The sequence below is a fragment of the Aquarana catesbeiana genome, linkage group LG01 (genome assembly GCF_042186555.1).
Source record: "Aquarana catesbeiana isolate 2022-GZ linkage group LG01, ASM4218655v1, whole genome shotgun sequence".
Taxonomy (NCBI): domain Eukaryota; kingdom Metazoa; phylum Chordata; class Amphibia; order Anura; family Ranidae; genus Aquarana; species Aquarana catesbeiana.
In genome coordinates, this window is record NC_133324.1 from 599,922,370 (window position 1) to 599,944,510 (window position 22,141).

The window sequence follows — 22,141 nt, forward strand, 5'->3', positions numbered from 1 at the left end:
AAAAATCCAGGATACAGTGTCTTTTTTGCAGACCAACCAGCAGCTGACGGTAAGATTGGTCATGTCAGCCCTGGGGGTTCTGACTTCGTCAATGCCAGCTGTTCAGTGGGCAAGACTACACTTCAGACATCTGCAGGCTTTTTCTTCTGAGATCTTGGGATCACAATTTAGAATCCCTAGACTCAGAGGTAAGAGTTCCAACCCAAGTGAAGAGGTCACTATGGTGGTGGAAAAGGCAGGATATCCTATCGGAGGGGTTGGTCTGGGCCTTTCCAATCGAAAAAAGGCTGACAACCGATGCCAGTTCCTGGGGTTGGGGAGCCCACCTAGAAAAAGGTTTCACTCAGGGAAACTGGTCCAGGAAAGAGGCGACCAAGTCCTCAAACTGGAGAGAGCTCAAGGCGATCGACTTGGCTCTGAAGCATTTGCTCAGGGGCTTCAGGCCCAGCATGTTCAAATACTAACAGACAATGCCACGGCAGTGGCTTACATAAACAGGCAGGGAGGTACAAGGAGCAAATCGCTGCAAGTACTAGCCATGAGCATTCTCCGTTGGGCAGAAGGACACTTGCTGTCGTTATCAGCAGTCCATCTAAAGGGATCCCTGAACGGAGTGGCGGATTTCCTGAGCAGAAACCCCATTCGGGAAGCAGAATGGTCGCTGAACCCAGAGGTTTTCGCCATGATTGTCGAGAAGTGGGGGCTGCCAGAGGTGGACCTGTTCGCCTCAAAGGAGAATGCCTTGGTTCCGCAATTTTTTTTCCCTAAGCAATCACGACGGGTCACTAGGAACAGATGCCTTGGCGTATCCATGGAGATTCCATCTCTGCTACGCTTTCCCCCCATTTCAGTTAATTACCTTAGTATTAAGAAAAATTCAAAGGGAAACGGTACCGGTTGTCCTAATCACGCCCTTTTGGCAAGAAGGGCTTGGTTTTCAACCGTTCTGAAAATGGCGGTCAGGCCTTATTGGCATCTGCCCCTCAGGCACGATTTACTATTTCAGGGACCGGTAAATCACCCAGAGGTAGCCACTTTGGCGCTCACTGCTTGGTATCTGAAGAGCAGCTCTTAAGGAGCAAAGGTTTTTCCAACCGGTTAATCTCTACGCTATTATCCAGTAGGAAAAGGGTGACTAGAAATATCTATTCCAAGGTCTGGAAGGTTTACAATACGTGGTGTAATTCATCTGACCAGGACCCAGGGAGTCTCGTTACCATTCTGGAATTTTTACAGGTTGGTGCTGACAAGGGACTAGCAGTTAGTACCTTGAAGGTACAGGTGGCTGCGCTAGCAGTGTTCCTAGAAAGATCTGTGGCCTCAGATCCATTGGTAACCAGATTTTTCAGATCCCTTACGAGATCCAGACCAGCACCACTTAGGTTGTTTCCCAAATGGGATCTGTCGATAGTCCTCCAGGCTCTAACAAGGAGTCCCTTTGAACCTTTGGAAGAAGCGCCACTTAGATATCTCACTTTTAAGTCTGTGTTTCTGATTGCCATGGTCTCTGCACGAAGGATCAGTGAGCTTAATGCTTTATCAGTTAAGGAACCCTATTTATCTATCTTCCCAGATAGGGTTATACTTAGAACAGATCAGAAATTCTTACCAAAGGTAGCTTCAGTACAAAATCGTGTTCAGGACATTGTACTTCCGACCTTCTGCCCCAACCCAGTAGGGGAGAAGGAGACTTGTTTTCACATGTTGGATGTTAGAAGAGTTTTGTTATGTTACCTGGAAAGGACAAAGCTCTTTAGACGTTCAGATTCTCTGTTTGTGTTATTTTCAGGCAACAGGAAAGGTTGCCAGGCTTCTAAAATCTCTTTAGCAAGGTGGCTGAAGCTAGCCATTTCAGAGGCTTATTCGCATGCAGGCGTGTCTCCTCCTGCAGGAATTTCTGCACACTCAACAAGAGCATTAGCGGCCACTTGGGCAGAGAGAGCTGGTGCCACCCCTGAACAAATCTGCAAGGCGGCAACTTGGTCAAGTTTTCACACATTCGTGAAACATTACAGGCTGGACCTCACATCTGCTAATGATCAGGCGTTTGGCAGAAAGGTCCTGCAAGCTGTTGTCCCGCCCTAAGGGGGTAAGTCTCTGTTATCCTCTCAGGTGCTGTCCTGAAAGACGCCTTGGGAAAAACCAAGTTAGACTTACCGGTAACTTGTTTTCCAGAAGTCTTTCAGGACAGCAACATCCCGCCCTATTGTATTGTATATACTATGCTGTGACTAACGTATGTGTTTATGTGTTCCAGCCGGGGCCGGAGGTCTTCTCTACTACAACTGAGGTATGGTAGGGAGGCGCCTCCCTTTAAAGTTTGGAGGAAGAAGGTGTTTCCTGTTTCCGGTGGGTGGAGTCGCTATCTCTCAGGTGCTGTCCTGAAAGACTTCTGGAAAACAAGTTACCGGTAAGTCTAACTTGGTTTTTTATATTGCCCTGTGTGTACACCAACAACTGTGTATATGTGAAACATTTTTTACAAACAAACACGATTCCCCAGTCACTACAAGAGTAAGCACAGCAGTACATTTTTGTCATTTGAAGGCAGCAACATGGTAACGACTTTGAATGTTTTTCTTTCTGTTTTTTTGCAGTTCAGCTGTGGGTTGTTGGAAATTATCATTGGTACCTCAAACAAAATTTACATTTTGGGAATAATGATGACAGTAAAGTTGTATCTGTGGCTTGGGATCCTGAGATCTCATACAGGCTACACGTGGTGTGCGTTGGATGGCAGTACTTCCAGTACGACTGGTGTTGGAGCACAGACCGCAGCAGTGGGCAGAGCCCAGGATGTCAGGCTGACGTGGCTGTTATTGATGGAGGTAGGATTGGTCCCATGTTTATTACTTTGTTTCTAAATACAATCATAAGCATTTTAATAGAAAAATATGTAAGTTCTGGGTGTGAAAACAATATGAGCCAAATTCTACTTTATTTGTATCTTGTGTTCTCCCCCTCTCACATACTGCAGTTCAGAATTGGAAGGTTTCAGTAACGGAGGAAGTGCTGTCAATCCAGAAAACGGTGGACAGGGCTGAGTGTGACCAAATACTGATTGATAAGCTACAGGCTTTGGTGCACTAGTGACAGTGCTGATAGCCATGTCCCCTGTAACATTTATATCCCACTCTAGTGTGAGCAGAAAACGCAAAGAAAGCAGCAATCCTTTCTTGGCTTTATTTAAAAAAATTAAGTAGGGAGAAGAAAAAGCCATTGTGTATTTAGGTTCACTTAGCAGGCTGAAAGAAAAAATGCAATGAGCTTCATGGTTTTTGTGCTCTGTCTGTCAAAACAAGCACACAGACCAAACTGAAACAGCAAATACTATATAAAATACTGTAACGCATTTGCAAGGAGTTAAAAGTTATCATTCAATTTGTGTGCTATATGTTACTTAAATTTCCACATTATTATTGCTTTTTGCACTGCCATATCCTTTTCCACGTTTTGTTTAGTAGTGTTCTTTTCGGATTCTTTTTTACTCATGAATATATTCGTTTTGCAAAAGCTTTTTTTTTTTTTTTTTTTATTTCTAAATGTACTGAAATACTTGATGTTTATTATCTTTGCCATATAGCAAGACAGGAGCAATGAGACATATTTATTTTATAAATTGCCCCTTGTATTTTGTATGCTGAGACTTAATTGTTATGCAGCAAAAATTCAATGACATTCTAATTATTGTGCAGATAAAGTCCTGGTGAACTCTTTTGTCCAGTCCGTGGTCCCTCCTCCAATGTACACATTTCACATGCAGTTCACTTGTTCAGTGAATGAGGTTGCCTTCCACATGGATCCTGAGAAGAGTAGTGACCTGGCGGTACTTGACAACAGTAATACAGTTTACATCTTCAGATATGGTGGGTTGGTAATACTAACTATATTTATGCAGTAATATAACTATCCTTAAATGGACTTTTCACCATGCACTGTATTTCTAACCTCCACTATTATATCGTCGCTAACATTTTTTCCTTGCTTTATGAACTGTATGTAATTATTTTTTTTCTCTCCCAGGTCTGCTTTAAAGTAGAACTACTGGCAAAGCCTTTTTTTTTTTTTTTTTTTGGAACCCCGTTCAAATTTCTGTGTCTCATTGCAGAGATTTCTCTTCACTTCCTATCCCATAGCCAAACCGGAAGCAAGAGGAAATCCCTGCAAATTAAGGACATTACTTTGGGACCCCCAAATTGCCAAAACTAATGTCCCCATTGGAAGACTTCTCCTCTATTACTTTACAGGGGACAACCCAAAATGTGGGATTTTCTTTTACTTTCACTTTTTATGATAATGGTGAACAGGACAAAAAGAGAAAGTAAATCTCCCTATTGGGGGCACAGACAGCAATTCAAACTGAAAAGCGTTCTAAATCCTCTATACTCTATCCAATCCTAAAAAAAAAAAAAAAAAATGTTTTGCCTTTAGTTATACTTTAAGTTCAATAAGTGTTATAATTCATTTTCATGTATTTATAGGAATTGATGCTGTTAAGGAATCTGTTATAAAAATAGTAGGAGGAAATGGATTCAAAGCATCTACAAAGACTCCAATCCTAGAAAAGGAGTTCAGGTAGGTTCTGGTGACTTGTGACTTCCTGTGATTTCATCTATGTGCTGATTTTTGTTTGGAGTCAACAACATTCCTTATTGTGATAAACTTGTATACTCCAACATGCCTTTTAATCCATTTCTTTATTGGAATAGTGTTGGGAAGATATGTGTCAGAGTACAAATTAAAACTACATTAATGTTTTCCTTAGGTTTGTACATATAGATCTGACCCGGCATGTCTAAGATGTGGTCATTTGAGGGTCTCTGATACACCTATTGTGGCGCTACCCCAAGCCGCGCTTAATTCACCAGTTTGGATCACTGTTGTATGTGCGCTTTTTGTGGCCCGTAGGCAAATTGCCCTTAAGTGAACTTCGCACCCTGACCCTTTCCAACTGGATATTAGATCTTAATAGGTATGATTCCTACAAGAGAGACACCTTTTTTTTTTTTTTTTCTTTTTTTCAGGAACTCCTTAAAGCGGAGTGCCACCCAAAAGTGGAAGTCCGGGCCGCGGCCCGTGACATCGCCGGGCCAGTAGGCGAGAGGAGCAGGGCCTCGCACATGCGCAGTAGGGTTCCCGGCGTGAAGCCGTAAGGCTACACTGCCGGGTACCCTCATACGCAATGACGGCGGCAGCACCCAACAGCTGATGGAAACATCAGCTGCGGTGCCGACATCGCTGGACTCCAGGACAAGTAAGTGTCCTATTGTTAAAAGCCAGCAGCTGCAGTATGTGTAGCTGCTGGCTTTTAATTTTTTTATTTTTTTGCGAGCGGAACACCACTTTAAAGAGGTTTGAAGCAATTTGGCTACCTTGTTTAGAGCATATGAGTTTTGAAGCAAATTGGTCTTTAATTCCTTGTAAGCACTTGCTCCTATGCATATCTCTAAAAGCAGGACACAAAGCGTATTCCAGCGTTTATACTATGCCACTTAATTTGCTTATTGCGCTGGTGGTTTGGCTTGCTTTTTGTGTACTAAACTCTGCATCGTTCCGGAGGTGTCCTGGCTTGTCCCCAACCCTCCAGACGGGCCACGCCGAGCACAGGAGTAGTGATACCAATGTCACTACTCCTGATGGTGGCACCACCGGGGCATATTCCCCCCCCCCCAGTTTCGGCCCTGAAATACAATATCTACATTGATCACTGAACCAAAAAACAAACGCTTGCACTAAAGCAGAAAAACCTAATGCGTGCTATATATATATATATATATATATATATATATATATATATATATATATATATATTGCCTTGAAAGAGGCATGTCGCAACCAAAAACGTAAATGTATTTTATTGGGATTTTAGTCGATAGACCAAAACAAAGTGGCACATAATTATGGAAAGGAAATGAAAAATAGTTTTCACAAATCTGTATCTGAAAAGTGTAGCGTGCATTTGTATTCAGCCCCCTTTACTCTGATACCCCTAACTAAAATCTAGTCGAACCAATTGCTTTCAGAAGTCGCCTAATTAGTAAATGGAGTCCACCTGTGTGTAATTTTTAATCTCAGTATATATACAGCTGTTCTGTGGAGCTCCAATGTTTGTTTGAGAACTTTAGTGCACAAACGGCATCATGAAGGCCAAGGAACACACCAGACAGGTCAGAAATAAAGTTTGTAAAGAAGTTTAAATCAGGGTTGGGTTATAAAAAAAAAAAAATATCCCAAGCTTTGAACATCTCACGGATCAATGTTCAATCCACCATCCAAAATGGAAAGAGTATGGCACAACTGCAAACCTCCCAAGACTTGACTGTCCACCTAAACTGACAGGCCGGGCAAGGAGAGCATTAATCAGAGAAGCAGCCAAGAGGCCCATGGTAACTCTGGAGGAGCTGTAGAGATCCACAGCTCAGGTGGGAGAATCTGTCTACAGGACAACGATTAGTTGTGCACTCCACAAATCTGGCCTTTATGGAAGAGTAGCAAGAAGAAAACATTTGTTGTAAGAAAACCATAAGAAGTCCCGTTTGCAGTTTGCGATAAGCCATGTGGATGGCACTGCAGACGTGTGGAAGAAGGTGCTCTGGTCAGATGAGACCAAAATTAAACTTTTTGTCCTAAAAGCAAAACGCTGTGTGTGGCAGAAAACTAACACTGCTTATCACCCTGAACCCTGGGGATGCTTTTCTTGAGCAGGGACAGGGAAGCTGGTCAGAGTTGATGGGAAGATGAATAGAGCCAAATACAGGGCAATTTTAGTAGAAATCATGTTAGTCTGCAAAAGACTTGGGACTGGGGCGGAGGTTCACCTTCCAGCAGGACAACGACCCTAAACATAAAGCCAGAGCTACAATGGAATGGTTTAGATCAAATCATATACATGTGCTAGAATGGCCCAGTCAAAGTCCAGACCTAAATCCAATTGAGAATCTGTGGCAAGACTTGAAAATTACTGTTCAGACGCTCTCCATCCAATCTGACCGAGCTAGAGTTATTTTGAAAAGAAGAATGGGCAAAAATTTCACTCCCTGGATGTGCAAAGCTGGTAAAGACCTACCCAAAAAGACTTGCAACTGTAATTGCAGGGAAAGGTGGTTGCACAAAGTAAAACATTTTGAAAACCATTTTATCATTTTCCTTCCACTTCACAATAATTATGTGCCACTTTGTGTTGGTCTATGACATAAAATCCCAATAAAATATATTTACGTTTTTGGTTGTAACATGACAAAATGTGGAAAATTTCAAGGGGCATGAATACTCTTTCAACGCACTGTGTGTGTGTGTAATATATATATATATATATATATATATATAATATACACACACACATATACATACCAAAGCGAATACAGCATACCTAATAAAATATGAGCGTTCAACATGCACAACTAAAGCTTGTTAATTTGAGGAGGAATTGCTCCACAGTGGCTGCAGCTACAGAGGTCAATGAAAGCTTGTTTCAAAGTTTGTTTCTTGTGAGAAAATATAAATATTGGAATGTCCATTCTTCTTTTAGGTTACTATTTATTTATATATATATATATATATATATATATATATATATATATATATATATATATATATATATATACCAAGGGTTAAAGTAAAGAAAATCGATTGATTCCTCCATCAACACAGTCAGTGTTAATAGGGAAATCCCTTTCGCTGCACTATTGTATTCTGACAGCGGAAGGTTTCCCTGCCTATAGAACACAATGATTCTGCTCCTGACTATAGCTGGTGGCAGTAATCGTATGAAAATAAACGACAGGCTGGTTAGACTAAAATCGATTCACCAGCCTACCCATTGATCAAAATTTGGCCAGTTTCTGCTGAACTGCGATGAAATTGCGTCGCTGGAATGCATTGTTTTCAGGTAAGTTTCACATAATGTGCTAGTATGCAATGCATACTAGCACATTATGGCTTTACCTTGCAGGTAAGAAAAAAAAAATGTCCAGTGGTTACAAGCTTAAAGCGGAGTTCCGCCGGAAAAAATAATTAAATCAGCAGCTACAAATACTGCAGCTGCTTACTTTTAAAATAAGGACACTTGTCCAGGGCGCCCGCGATGTCCTCACCCAAAGCGGACCCGTCCCTCGGCTTCGGGGGCAGGCTCTGCTAACTTTAGTAAGGGAATTAGGAAGTGAAGCCTTGCGGCTTCACAGCCTTGTTCCCTACTGCGCGTGTGCGAGTTGTACTGCATGTTCTGACTAGTCCCTGCTGTCTTCTTGGACCTGTGTGTTTCCCAGAAGACAGCTGGGGGGGGGACACAAGAGGGGCCGAACATGGACTTAGCCAGAAGTGGGAGCAAATATCTGTATTAGACAGGTATCTGCTCCCCCCTGAAAGGTGCCAAATGTGACACCGGAGGGGGGGAGGAACTGGATAAGCGGAAGTTCCATTTTTGGGTGGAACTCCACTTTAAGAGGGTGCCCAATTTTCCCTAATAGTGTATGTTTTCTTCATCTATTTCTGTCAGAGAAGTGTTGGATGTCTTTTCAGATTTCTAATGTTGTCTGTACCCTTGTAAAATCCCTTTTAACTTTTGACAACTGTAAGAAAGTTGGGATGTAAGATAATTTGAGTAATGGTAAAATAATAAAAAGTATAGCGGAGTTATTAACCATAAAACTGATTTTAACAGAATCGTATTGTGTGCAGGTTACATGTCCCAACAGAAAACATGCAGCCTCTTTTTTTCCACCATTTGACGTGGGTGCAGGATGACACTTTCTTGCTTATCAGCCAAGGGCAGACTTCCTCTCAGTCAACAATTTACCACGTTACTGTACCATCAGAGAATGAACAAATGATTAATCCCCGGTAAGCAGTATGGCTTTCTTTTTGCTGTCTTTTTTTTTTTTTTTGGTTTTGCTTTCACGGTTTGGCTACAATTCTAATTTTTTTTTTTTTGGAATTAACGCTTCAATTATTCGTTGAATTTCTGTTACATATGGGTGCACACCCCTTTGCTGCAGGTTGGAGATGCACAAGCCTACAAGGCTGTAGTTGGGGTTTTCTACTACCCTGTGAACTATGCCTCCTGGGTTTGTGCATCGTACACTCAGAAACCAACCTTGCATATTCAGATGGTTCACGTCCATTTCTGGCTCAGGGAAAATATCTATCCGGGTGTAGCACTGAACTTTCGTTTTAATGTTTTTATTAGCGTTTTCACATCAGATATAACAATAGTAAAACATGTAGACATTATATCAGTTGCAGAGTACCCCATGTTTGGTCATACGAGTGAGAACACTGGGTACCTCTTTCTTGGCATTCAGATAGTACTCGTCAAACTCCTTATGAAACCAAAAAGATATAAAATAGAGGGAAAAGAAAAGGGGGGGAGTGGGAAGACCCCAAGCTCTGGTCCCTGCCGCTCAAAGGCTCCTCAGCTCGGAGCCGTACAGGGATCTCCAGTCAAGTATCTGATCCACAGGCCCCAGACTTTTTCGAAGGCCACTATTTTGTCATTCAAGACTGCCGAGAGACTTTCATTTATCATGAGCCAGGCGACCTTGTGCTTAAGTTGGTCAAATGGGATGGCAGCTGACCTCCAATTTCTGCCTGTATAGTGATTCTGGCAGAGATGAATATGAAAGTGAGAAGCCTTCTCTGGCTTTTTGAGGCCCTAAAGCCCCAGCAGGGCGTGTTTAGGGGATTTAGTGAGCTTGACTTGGGTAAGGGTAAAAATAAAGTTGTAAACCCTTATCCAGAATCTTTGCACCTTGGTTAGTGGTGGTTATTTACATTTTTCTATTCTTAAAGTGCTACTAAACCCAGGACCCTGCGTTCACTATATCTGGTCTCCCATGGTTCACAGTACACAGAACATAGAAATGCAATCGTTTTAGTAAATATAAACTGCTAAATACCTTTTCTCATCAGCAGTTAGAGCGGTCTTGTGACTTCTATAAGTGCCCAGTCAAGCACTGGTTAAAGCTTGTAGGAGGAGTTTTCTGGCTGTCCTATGAGACTGCAAGACCCCTGGCCCTGTCTGGACATGGCTGATTGGTCCTGTGCTGATCACATGCACTCTCCCAAGAAAAAAAAACCTTTCTAGCAATACACACCAAACTGAGCATGTGCAGCCTGACTCAGGCTCTGTGTTATCAGGAAATTATCAGGGGACAGTGGAAGGGAGGATCTGTGCATACAGGATCAAACAGTCTTTTTACACAATGCAGAGAATTAAATGCACAGTTGGATGTACTTTATCTCTTGAAATAATATTTTGGTAGCTGTGCTAAAAATATTTTTATTATTATATTCCTGCATACAGGCAAGGTGGCATAGTTAATGGACGTGTTATCACTATGTGCTATAGTACAAAAACAAAGACCTGCGCTTTCCAAACCGCAGATGGCCAAGTCTGGAAGTACTGTGTTAGTGAGTATATTAAAAATTGGGTGTTAAAGTATTATCTAGGTATTCATTTTGCACTGTTAATTTAGCATCTGGGGGACAGATAAACGTTTATTTATACAATAATGTTTCTTGAAACTATATGTTCATACTGATTTGGTTACAAACTGAGTTGCTGCTTTTAGTTCAGTTAGCCTCCTTGCTGAATGGCTGTAATAAGAACCCAAAGTACAGGATAAACCATCAGGATGGATTTTGTATTCTACATTTTTTAAAAGTCCATTAGACTTTGTATTTAGATTAGAGTATATCCACAAGCAATGTTTTTTTTAATATGTTATCCTTAAAAATATTATTTTAGTAGACACACACACACACACACACACACACACACACACACAAAACAGGTGCGGCGAACGGCACAACGGTTTCAGATGAAGTGCATAACAATCAGACCGCCCCACTGGTCATATATAGAAAAATCCAAACAAGGATTGCTGCACTTAAAATTTATTATGAGTCTAAAAAAGACATTAGTAACATGTCATGTTACACATAGCATAGCTTTCGGGGCAAAGTACAAAACACCCTTCCTCAGGCTGGAACATCATCATTTGGTTTTATCCAGACCAAATTCAATCTGTGACTTGACAATGTGGAAGAATCAGAACACTGATCAAGTCATGCATGTGCTCTTCTCTCCTGTAAGCATGTTCCCTTTAAAAAGTAAGTCCACCTTTTTATATAAAATAATAATTGCACATATTTTTGCAGGGTTTTTGTACAGAGGCCTACAAAGTATTGCACCTGGGATTAATGGATGTCAGGTTCCTGCAGACTCTTCCTCCCATTCTCTGTCTGTACCTTTTTGTATAGACTTTCAGTTAGAGACCTGAAGGAAGAAGTGTCAGTGATCATCGCATTTGTGTTCCATTCCAGTTTTGATAAATTCCCCAATAATTTATTATGTAGGTTCAGTTTCAACATACCGTACCTTTCTTTTAATCAAAAATCTAATTTAGAATGAACGATTGCAAAAATAACAACAGCTTTTTCCTTTCAGAGTCACCCACACCTGTTCTTGAGCCCTGGAAAGATGATATTGGTCAAGATGTTAAGTTTCAGCATCCTTGTATCCAAACTGAAATAACCACTATTAATGGGGAGGTATGACCGTTCTTGATTTGTGTAACCTATATTGAAAAAAAAAAAAAAAACACTTAACACATTATATATATATATATATATATATATATATATATATATATATATATATATATATATATATATATATATATATATATATAATCTCTGTCTAAGCTCCTCTGGATGCTCTTTAATATGTACAGACCAGTCATAGGAATGAAGATGCCCTAGATGAAGATTATGGATGTAAATAGAATGTACATTTTTTTTTTTTTATATTAGTTTAGGTTACTTGACATTAACATACTCTAATGACAATTAAAGCGTTACTAAACCCACAACAGTAAAATCTGTCTGTATATGCAGTAAAGCATGCTTGTTATACTCACTGTTGAACCTAAGGGGTTAATCCTCTGCATTGTGTAAAAAGGCTGTTTGATCCTGTCTTCTCTGTTCTTCCCCTTCTTCCACAGTCCCCAATCTATCTGCTGATAGAACAGAGGCTAGGGGACAAGCTGCACATGCTCAGTTTGGTGTGTTTTGCTAAAGATTTTTTTTTTCTTGGGAGAGTGCATGTGATCAGCACAGGGCCAATCAGCACTGTCCAGACAGAGGGTCAGGGGTCCTGCAGACTGATAGGACAGTCAGAGTAGAATAAAAACTCCTCCTATAAGCTTTAACCAGACACTGAAGTCAGAAGACCGCTATATACTGCTTATGAGGAAAGGTATTTAGCAGTATAAATTTCCAAAAACAATTGCATTTCCATGTTCTGTGTACTGTGGGAGACCAGATATAGTGAATGCAGGGGTCCTGGGTTTAGTAACACTTTAACCACTTCCAGCCCGCCATGTAGCAGAATGACGACCAGAAAGTGGTTGTATTAACCTGACTGGGCATCATATAATGTCCAGCAGGATAAGCCGTTAGCGCGCCCGCCCGCATCTCCGATCCCTTTAAAGAGCCTATGACGTAGGCCAATCACAGCTCATCACATGGTAACCAGGAAGTGCCGTTTATCTACACAGTGTATGTTTTTTTTTCCTGTTTTTAAAATTCTTTCACATTGATGATGTGTGGTCACGTGACCGCCCACTGCTCTCCTTCCCCGCTCTCCTTCCTTGATCTAAGGACTACAGAGGGAGGGGCTGAGATCACCCTCTGACATCAGCCGGGCGGTCACGTGACCATACATCTGCGATGTGGAATAAAGTATTTACCTGCAGAATTAAAAAATATATATATACTGTGTATTATATCTTGTTTTAACAGAAGGGCTGGTAGTAATTGTGAGCACTAACTTTACTGCCACACAGAGTAGCGGCAGGAGGGGAGGGGTGGGTTTGGATATCTGCCCATACACAGGAGCTGACAGGCACGGGGGGGGGGGGGAGATGGAAAGACTGCGTTTTAAAATGACCACGGTATCGCGGATCAGCAGCCATGATTATCGGGGTCCGCACACTAAGAGGGACACAAGAACAAGCGGGATTAACCAGGTTTTTTTACAGTATAGAGAGGGCCAAATGACACTGCACAAGCACTATGCGGTTTAACATGCTTTAAGAACTTCTTTTTTTTTATTATGAGCCACGCAATGAGATTCTTATAAATTAATAATAACGTTTCTTTGATTAAGTTGTATGTATAATTGTAGAATTTATAATCCAAATATTTTTTGTCTTGTTTGCATTTCAGGAAGTTGTCTTAGGTATAACTGATAGGTCACGTTTATTTATTGATAATTTGGTGGTAAGTTTTTTTTTTTAGTTTTTACTTTTTAATTACAATCATTTAGCTGCGGGTTGGTTTTACATCTGGTTAATAAACATTTTTACCTTATCCTGACAGATGGCTACCAATATCACATCCTTTGCAATATATGATGACTTCCTACTTCTAACTACCCACTCTCACACATGTAGGTGTGTATCCTTGAGAGAAACGTCGCTAAAAGGCAAGTTTCCAACTCTGAAGAATGTACAGTTCCTCCTTTGTTAGTTATTGACGTATGTCTTTCACCAAGTTCCGGGGGTTTTATTTTATGTGATGCCTTGCTGGGAAATGAGGCAATAAATATTGATATTACAGTTGCTAGTTTCAATGTGGTCTTGGCAAGACTACTCTTTAACCACTTGGCCAACTGCCGCACGCCGATTTACGTCAGCAGAATGGCACGGGTGCGCAAAACGTCCTTTCGTATTTCTCGCCTAGCGGGTGCGTGCGCCCGTGGGTCCCATGGACTCTATGTTCACCGGCGGCCCGCGATTGGAAGGAGAGGAAGAACGGGGAGATTCCTATGTAAACAAGGCATTTCCCTGTTCTGCCTATCAACATGACAGGGATCTACTGCTCCCAGTAATCGGGAGCAGTGATCTCTGTCATGTTCTAGTGAGCCCACCCCCCCTACAGTTAGAACACACTGAGGGAACACATTTAACCCCTTGATCGCCCCCTAGTGTTTAACCCCTTCCCTACCAGTGACATTTATACAGTAATCAGTAGCTATTTTTAGCTGTGATCGCTGTATAAATGTCAATGGTCCCAAAATAGTGTCAAGTGTCCGATCTTTCCGCCGCAATGTCACCGTCGCATTAAAAATCGCAGATCGCTGCCATTACTACTAAAATACCCTATTTTGTAGATGCTATAACTTGTGCAAATGAATCAATATCCACTTATTGCAATATTTTATTTTTTTTTTACCAAAAATATGTGGAAGAATACATATTGGCCTAAACTGTGGAAGAAATTCGTTTTTTATATATATTTTGGGGGGATATTTATTATAGCAAAAAGTAAAAAATATTACTTTTTTTTTTTTTTTTTTTCCAAAATTGCCGCTCTTTTTTTTGTTTAAAGCGCAAAAAATAAAAACCGCAGAGTTGATCAAATACCACCAAAAGAAAGCTCTATTTGTGGGAAAAAAAAGTACGTCAATTTTGTTTGGGTACAACGTCGCACGACCGCGCAATTGTCTGCTAGAGCGATGCAGTGCTGAATCGCAAAAAATGCTCTGATCATGAAGGGGGTAAATCCTTCCGGGGCTGAAGTGGTTAAATAGACCATACATGATTGCATGCATGATTCTGAGGAACTGATATATACTGGATTTTGTGTATCATTTTAGAGAGTGGTTCAAAAGAAGCTTTTCTAGTGCCGGAAGATGACTTGTAGCTTCTCCTAAAGCCCACCTATAGGCTTGATGAAGATGATCTACCGCATCGACAGTTAAGAGAGATGGGCATTACTGTGTTTTTTTGCAGTTATGAATAGAGGTCGACCGATATGGGTTTTTCTGTGGCTGATGCCGATATTTAGAAATCGCGGCGGCCGATGGCCGATATATGATGCCGTTTTTTTTTTTTGTTTTGTTTTTTTTGGGCCGATATGGTAAGCCGATTTTTTTTTTTTTTTTCCCCTTCATCTCATAAAATCTAACAGTTAGACCCCTTTCACACTGGGGAGTTTTTCAGGCGCTTTTGGGCTAAAAATAGTGCCTGTAAAGTGCCTGCAAAACGGCTCCCCTGCAGTCTCAGTGTGAAGCCCGAGTGCTTTCACACTGAGGCGATGCGCTGGCAGGATGTTAAAAAAGTCCTGAAAGTAGCATCTTTGGAGCGGCGTATACCGCTCCTCAACCATTCCTGCCCATTGAAATGAATGCGCACCACTGCCGAAGCGCCTGCAAAGCGATTCGGCAGCGGCGCTCCACAGGCGCATTCAACCCCTTCCTCGGGCGCTAGCTGGGTTATAAGCGCTACGCTAGCAGCCGAATAGCGCCGCTAAAATGACGGTAAATCGCAGCTAAAACTAGCAGCATTTTACCGTCAACGCCTGCCTGCTCCAGTGTGAATGCAGCCCTAATAAGTGATACAGAAAATTTCTTACATTTAAACAGGTAATCAAAATTTTTGGATGAAAAAAAATGGGCTAACTTTACTGCTTAGTTTTTTTTTTTTTTTTAATTCATTAGTGTATTTTTTCCAAAAAAAATTGCGTTTGAAAGACCGCTGTGCAAATACCATGTGACATAAAATATTGCAGCAACCGCTATTTTATTCCCTAGGGTCTCTGCTAAAAAAATATATATCATTTTTGGGGGTTCTAAGTGATTTTCTAGCAGAAAATACAGGATTTTTACTTGTAAGCAACAAATGTCAGAAAAGATTTAGTCTTTAAATGGTTAAACTGAGAACTCCTACACACACAGTTCAGTTCATTGACAAGTGGAAACATTGTATCTTTTTAGTTTTTTTTATCAGACTTGGCAGGCTGCCTAGAGAGGATAGAAGTCACTCCACAGAAGACTTCAGGCAACTTGCATTGACTTCTATTACAGAAGTCATTTGCAAGTTGCGCTGAAATTATAATCTGCCTTTTTTATCAGCACAATTGGCCGATGCCGATTAATTAAACGCCAAATATCGGCCGATATATTGGTCAACCTCTAGTTATGAAGTTCTTGGTGTATTTTGGAATAGTGGGGTTAAGCTCTGTCTAGCTGTAGTGGCCAAGGGCCAAACTTTAGAAGGGCTGGACTGTGGCCAGTGGGAGTAGAAAATGTGAATGAATGAATGAAAGATTTGTATAGCGTCCTGTGTTGTCCTGTTTCTTAGAAGAGATGGGTCTTGAGTTTTTTTCTGAAGGCCTGATGGTTTTCTTCCATGCGGATGTTGGTGGGTAGTGCGTTCCATAGCCGTGGTCCTCGGACTGCGAATCTTCGTTCTCCCTTTGATTTGTAGCGGGACTTGGGGATGAGGTGGAGGTTTTGGTTAGTTGATCGAAGACTGCGATTAGGTGTGTAGTGTTTTATTTTCTCGCATAGGTATTAAGGAGCGTTACCTTGTGTGCATTTGTGGGTAAGGCAAAGGGTCTTGAATGTGATCCGATCCTCAGGGATGGGGAGATGGATTCCCAAGGTTTTTTTCCTGTTACCAGTCTTGCTGCCGTGTTTTGGATGACTTGTAGGTGTGCAATTTGATATTTAGGTAGTCCTATGTAGAGGGAGTTTGCGTAGTTGAGTCGGAAATTGATGATTGTTCCAACTACTGCTGCTTTGTCCTCTTCTGGAATAAAGGGGATGAGTCTACGTAGTAGGCCGAGGAGATGGTGAGATCCACTGACTACTGATCCTTTTTGTGCATCCATCGACATTTCTGAGTCAAAGATGACTCCGAGGCTTTTGGCTTTGGTGCTTGGGGAGATGGTCTGTCCAAGGATGGTGGGTGGTGTCCAACCAAGGGGTCTTAGTTTTTGTATTTCAGTTTGCGTGGAGGAGAAGCAGCTCTGTTTTGGATCCGTTGCGTTTGAGGGAGCTAGTGGTCATCCAGTCGTCTATCAATGTGAGGCATTTTTCTAGTCGCTGATATTGGTCTTTTTGACCGGTAATGCGAAAGTAGAGTTGGGTGTCATCAGCGTATGATTCAAAGCAGAGGTCCGATTTTCTGATGATTTTGAAGAGTAGACGGATGTAGATGTTGAAGAGCACTGGTGATAAGGGTGAACTTTGAGGGACTCCATAAGAAATTGCCCAAGTTTCGGAGGTGAAGGCTCCTAGTTTCACTGTCTGTGTTTTGTAAGAAGGATGCGAACCATGGTAGATCTGAATCTGTGACTCTTGCTACTTCTGTGAGGCGGATGAGTAGGGTGTTGTGATCCACTGTGTCAAATACTGCACTGAGGTCCAACAGTACCAGGAGACATGATTCTCTGTCATCTGCTGCTTCGAGTGCGCCGTCCCATATTTGAGAAGTGCCGTTTCTGTGCCATGGCCTGAGCGGAAGCCTGATTGCAGTGGGTCCAAGAGTTTGTGTGTATACAGATGGAGTTGTAGCTGTTATACTACTGCTTTTACCATATTCTTGGAGATGGTGTTGAGGCTTGTTACCAGTCTGCAGTAGTTAGGATCTTTAGGGTCGAGGTTGGGCTTCTTTAGGAGGGGTTTGACGATGCCTTGCTTGAGGGTGATAGGAACAATCCCTTCTATGAACGACTGATTTATGAGATGTGTTATAGTAGGGGCCAAGATGTTGGAACATTCTTTTAGGAGTTTTGTGGGAAGGATGTCGTTTGGTGATGTGCTGTCTCGGAGACTTCTGATGATGTTTTTGGTGGTGTCAGTGGTGATTGGGATCAGCAAAAAATGTGGTGATTGTGTGATGTTCGTATCGATTTTCTCTTTTTGCTTTAGTACAAAAGCAAGAGCCTGAGGTAGAGAGAGGTCGCAGTTAGCTGCCTCTGTCGGCCAGTATCTCAATACCCCATGCAAGAGAGCAACAACCCCTAAAGAGGGGGGGGGGGAAGGGGGACTATTACGGTACCAGGTGTGATCGAAATTATAATAAAAAGGGATAGAGAAAAAAAGCAATAATATAATATAAAAATTCCATTTTAATAGAAAACATGGTTAAAAGATTGTAACAATGTCACATACAGTTGTAATTTAGAAACGGAAGCAGTAAATACAACCAATTGGATTACAACTCATAATGATAGTAGGCACAAATAGAGCTTGAATTCTCGACCGGTTTCGCGGTTTTACCGCTTCCTCAGGAGAGCAATATCTGTGATACAACATACAATATTTGTGGTAAGTACAACACACAAAGGTTACACAAAAAAAATTTTTTTATCAATGCAGCAAAAACATTAAACAATACGTTACACAGTTATATACAATATGGATAGAAAAAGGATGAGCTCACCCGTTCTATAGTTACCTGTGGGTATACGCGGCCCCAAGTGGTTCCCCCTGCGGCGAACACAGGGGATAACTAAACAGCCCCTGAATAAATAAAATTTAGATGATAAGGTAAAGTACGTCAATAGACTGGGGAATCAATCAAAAAGAGGGGTAAGATGAGGGGGTGCCAGTGGTGTGCCTCTAAAATGAAACAGTGTGCAAGAAAAAGGAGAAACCAAGAAGGGTGTGAGAGTAGGAAAATAGTGAGGGGAAGGAGAGAAGGAGGGGAAGGGGGGGGGAGGAGGGGAGGAAAAGGTGGGGAGGGTAAAAGGGGGGGAAAGGAGGAGGGGGGGGAGGAAAAGAGGGGGGGGGGGAGGAAAATTGGAGGGGAAAAGAGAGGGGAACAGTGAGGTCAGTGGAGGGAAATCTCTGCTAATTGAGTGTGCAGGAGAAAAGGAATTGAGAGAGATGGCACGCAAAAGTATGGAACTGGCACTCACCCCTAAAGTACTTGTATGTTATAAACGCATGGACTAGAATGAGGACCAAATGCAAGAAATCGTATGGTAGATGAAATGAGGCCACCAGCTGCTGTTGGGTTAGTAGTAAAGGTCCCCCCCCGGGTAGGCTGGGGATATTGGTATGCGCTGAGAGAGGTTGCAATGGCAGCTGTAACAAGCATGATAGTAAAATTACCATATTACCGGCGTCATATAGGTATTGACTCACCAGTCATAAAAAACCAACCAGCTAGGGTTCAAGTTACAGACTGAGAAGTCAGATAGATTGACAAGGTAATAAAGTGGGTACTGGAGTATAAGCATGGATAAATATACAGGGAACATGCTGTAAGTAGGGTATGCAGGGATAAACGATTCAACAGAGAGTGCAAACAGGAAAGGAAATCTGCCTGAGGGCAGGGGAAAAGGGGGAGGCGACAGCGCTTACCCACAGCAGTGGTCCTCAGTTCGCCAGCGTCCAGGGGCTGTAAGCTCAAGTAGCGGCCATGACCGGCCGCTATAAGAGCGCCCCAACCCGGAAGTCAGGGACGGCACGGGAGGCGGTCCCCGACGTCACCGGGTCTGCTCGCCCGCACTGCGCAGGTGCAATGTCACATGCTACTGCGCAAGCGCGCGCTCCTGTCAAAGGGAATCAAGTTCCCAGACATGGAGACGCAAGCAGCTCTAAGGCTGCCAGGGCGAGCATGAGTCCGCCACAGAGAGAAGGCTCGGGGCAGAGCAAAACCACAGGAACCTGACGGGGGAGGTCATTCTTGTACAGCAAGAAACATAATGAAGCAATACAATTAAAAATAAAAATAGTTATACAACAAGACAGACAATGTGTAATATTGTATCTAGGCAAGTTGAATGAGGTTGGTTGTTTTTTTCTGTTGAATTGTTTTCCGAATGTTGTCGATTTTTGTCGATGAAAGAATCTGATAACTCATTGCAGAATTCTTGAGTTTTGTATGCTGGGGGCTCTAGGCAGGTAGGGTTCATAGTCTGCGTGACTATTTTGAAAAGTTCCCGAGGGCGGTTTAAGGCTGTTTGAGAAATGTTCTTTTTTCGCTTTGAAGATTGCTATGTGATATTTCCTAGTGAGTGCTTTGTAGTTTGTGTGGTTTTCCTTCTCCAGGCTCTTTCAGCTCTTCTGCGTTCCTGCTTCAGTACAGTAAGAGTGCCATTAAACCATCCAGAGTTCTTTTTGCGGATGAGTGTTCTACGTTTTTGAGCCACTGCGTCTGTTGTTTGTAGTAATGCTTGTTCAAGGAGTTGAGTGTTTGTTCCATTGAGTGGTTTAAATTTAGTATTGCTATTTTGGTTGATAATGTGGTTTTGAAGAGTTCGGAGTATAGTTTCTTCTGAGATCTGGTCCAGATCGTTGTTATTGCGTGTTATGGTTTTTGGAAGGTGGTGTTGGTGGTGATTTTAAATTTGATAGCGTGGTGGTCTGTCCATGGTAGCGGTACATTGTCTAATATGTTGATGTCCATATTTTGTTTGAGGATGAGGTCCGGAATGTGTCCTGACCCATGCGTGGGAGCATTTATCAGTTGCTGCAGACCTAGTTCTTCCAGTTGGTTAATGCAGGCGGTGGCGATGGGGTCTTGGGTAGAGTTTGCCCAGAGGTTGAAGTCCCCAAGCACCAGAACATTTTTGTTTTTCATAGTGTATGTTGAAATTAATTCAGTGAAGGTGTAAGGTCCTGGTGGTCTGTAGCATAGTAGTATGTGACTGGTGTCTTGGGGTGTTGTTTGAAGATGTAGGGTGAGTGTCTCCATGAAAGGCACTGAGTTCTGTAAAGTTGGTTTGATGAGTGCAAGGTGAGATTCGAAGATCACTGCTAGGCCTCCTCCTTTTTTTCTTTCTCGAACATCACGGGACACAGAGCCACAGTAATTACTGATGGGTTATATAGGTATCACTGGTGATTGGACACTGGCACACCCTATCAGGAAGTTCAACCCCCTATATAATCCCTCCCCCTTGCAGGGATACCTCAGTTTTTACGCCAGTGTCTTAGGTGATGGACGTGTAAAGATGTCCTGTGCTGAGCTCCAAAGGGAATATCCTAAGATCCTATACTGGGGCAAGCCAGGCGAACCGGATCCATTCAAAGTGTCTTTTCATGGCCGAATTGAATGGTACCCGGGCCTCGTGTCCGAAGAAACGAGGTTTTACCCGTAATGCTTCTCTTTTTAGAGAGCTGGACCCCGCAGATCAGAAAATGGCTTTAAACTTCCTAATTTTTGGCGAGGTGCTTTACGGTCCCAGAACTGTTGGATCCCCCTACTGATGGGGGCCCCAGTCTCTGACGGTTTTTTCAAACGGAGCCCACCGTGAGAGGTGAAGATTGGGTCTGTGTAAACAGCACCCTGCGGCTGGATAAGGTAAGAGGAGATTCCACAGAATTTTTGAGTTCTAGTGGCTTTTCTCCTTTAAGGTAAATGCATGCTATGCCTATTGTGACCACCGGGGGCTGCCAAGAGCACAAACCTGCACATGCTGACTCTGTCTCAGGTGTTGTAATCGCTGATTATGTCCCAGCGTCTCAAGCAGGCTGCAAACAGGTAAGGTGGAAGGGGGGATTTCTCATGTTTGAATGTTCCCCCCAGGCTAGAGAGGGGCCACAGGGGTCTAGAAAGTGGTTATACCACCCGGGCTCTGCGGCCTAATGGCCACCATCTCTGAAGATAGCCATTCAGGCAGATCTTGTTACCAGCCTCCCTCCCCCCCCCCCCCCCCCCATCCCCAGCCTTTCTCCAGAAGCATGACAGGAGAGTCGGCAGTGCGGGAAGCGCTCGTTTTTTTCAAAACTCGAGGGGGGGGGGCGGTAGAGGAGGGGGCGGGACCTCAGCACAGAGTGCTTAGACTCCCACTCAGGCCAGCTGCAGGCTATTAAAGGCACTCTGTACAGGTGCACTCAGCCTTCTGAGAGACACAGAGCTGACGGTCGCATGTAAGGTGGGACACAGGCATTCTCCTAGGCAGCATTTACTGAAGTAACACCAGACTGAGCATTGGGTAGCAAGGCTTTTAGCCAGACTACATCGCTCAGCGGGCAGTGTTCATTTGTATACCTCACACCTTGTTGCTTTGCACTATGGGTAGAAGAGGTTCAAGCACCCCAGGAACCAGAGACACTAGGGGATCTCGTTCAGGTTCTGAGGGCCCCCTGTCGGCAGCATCCTCCCCCCCTAAAGATGGGCCAGGGACGGCTAGCTGGGGAGAGCCATCGGGGTCAGGGGCTACACCTGCCTCTGGCACTTCAGCCCCTGTATATATTACACAAGAGGTTTTTTCCTCAACCATTAATGGTCTAGAGGAAAGATTAATGGCCGTGATTACGTCTTCACTCAGTGGAAGAAAACGCACTAGGCTTTCCTCTGTTCCCCAAGACCCTCAGACAGAGGAGCTCTTGGATAAA

General features: G+C 42.8%; 1 protein-coding gene across 2 annotated transcripts in view; it reads left to right on the top strand.

Annotated features, from left to right (window-relative positions):
- ELP1 (elongator acetyltransferase complex subunit 1) overlaps positions 1 to 22,141 on the top strand; it is a 156,875-nt gene that overhangs the window by 46,072 nt on the left and 88,662 nt on the right. For both annotated transcript variants that reach the window (XM_073598677.1, XM_073598669.1), the window contains exons 11-18: positions 2,598 to 2,828; positions 3,696 to 3,866; positions 4,482 to 4,575; positions 8,677 to 8,838; positions 10,301 to 10,407; positions 11,447 to 11,550; positions 13,228 to 13,281; positions 13,381 to 13,486. In XM_073598677.1, coding sequence (XP_073454778.1) covers positions 2,598 to 2,828; positions 3,696 to 3,866; positions 4,482 to 4,575; positions 8,677 to 8,838; positions 10,301 to 10,407; positions 11,447 to 11,550; positions 13,228 to 13,281; positions 13,381 to 13,486 — 1,029 coding nt within the window. The remainder of the gene's footprint in view (positions 1 to 2,597; positions 2,829 to 3,695; positions 3,867 to 4,481; positions 4,576 to 8,676; positions 8,839 to 10,300; positions 10,408 to 11,446; positions 11,551 to 13,227; positions 13,282 to 13,380; positions 13,487 to 22,141) is intronic.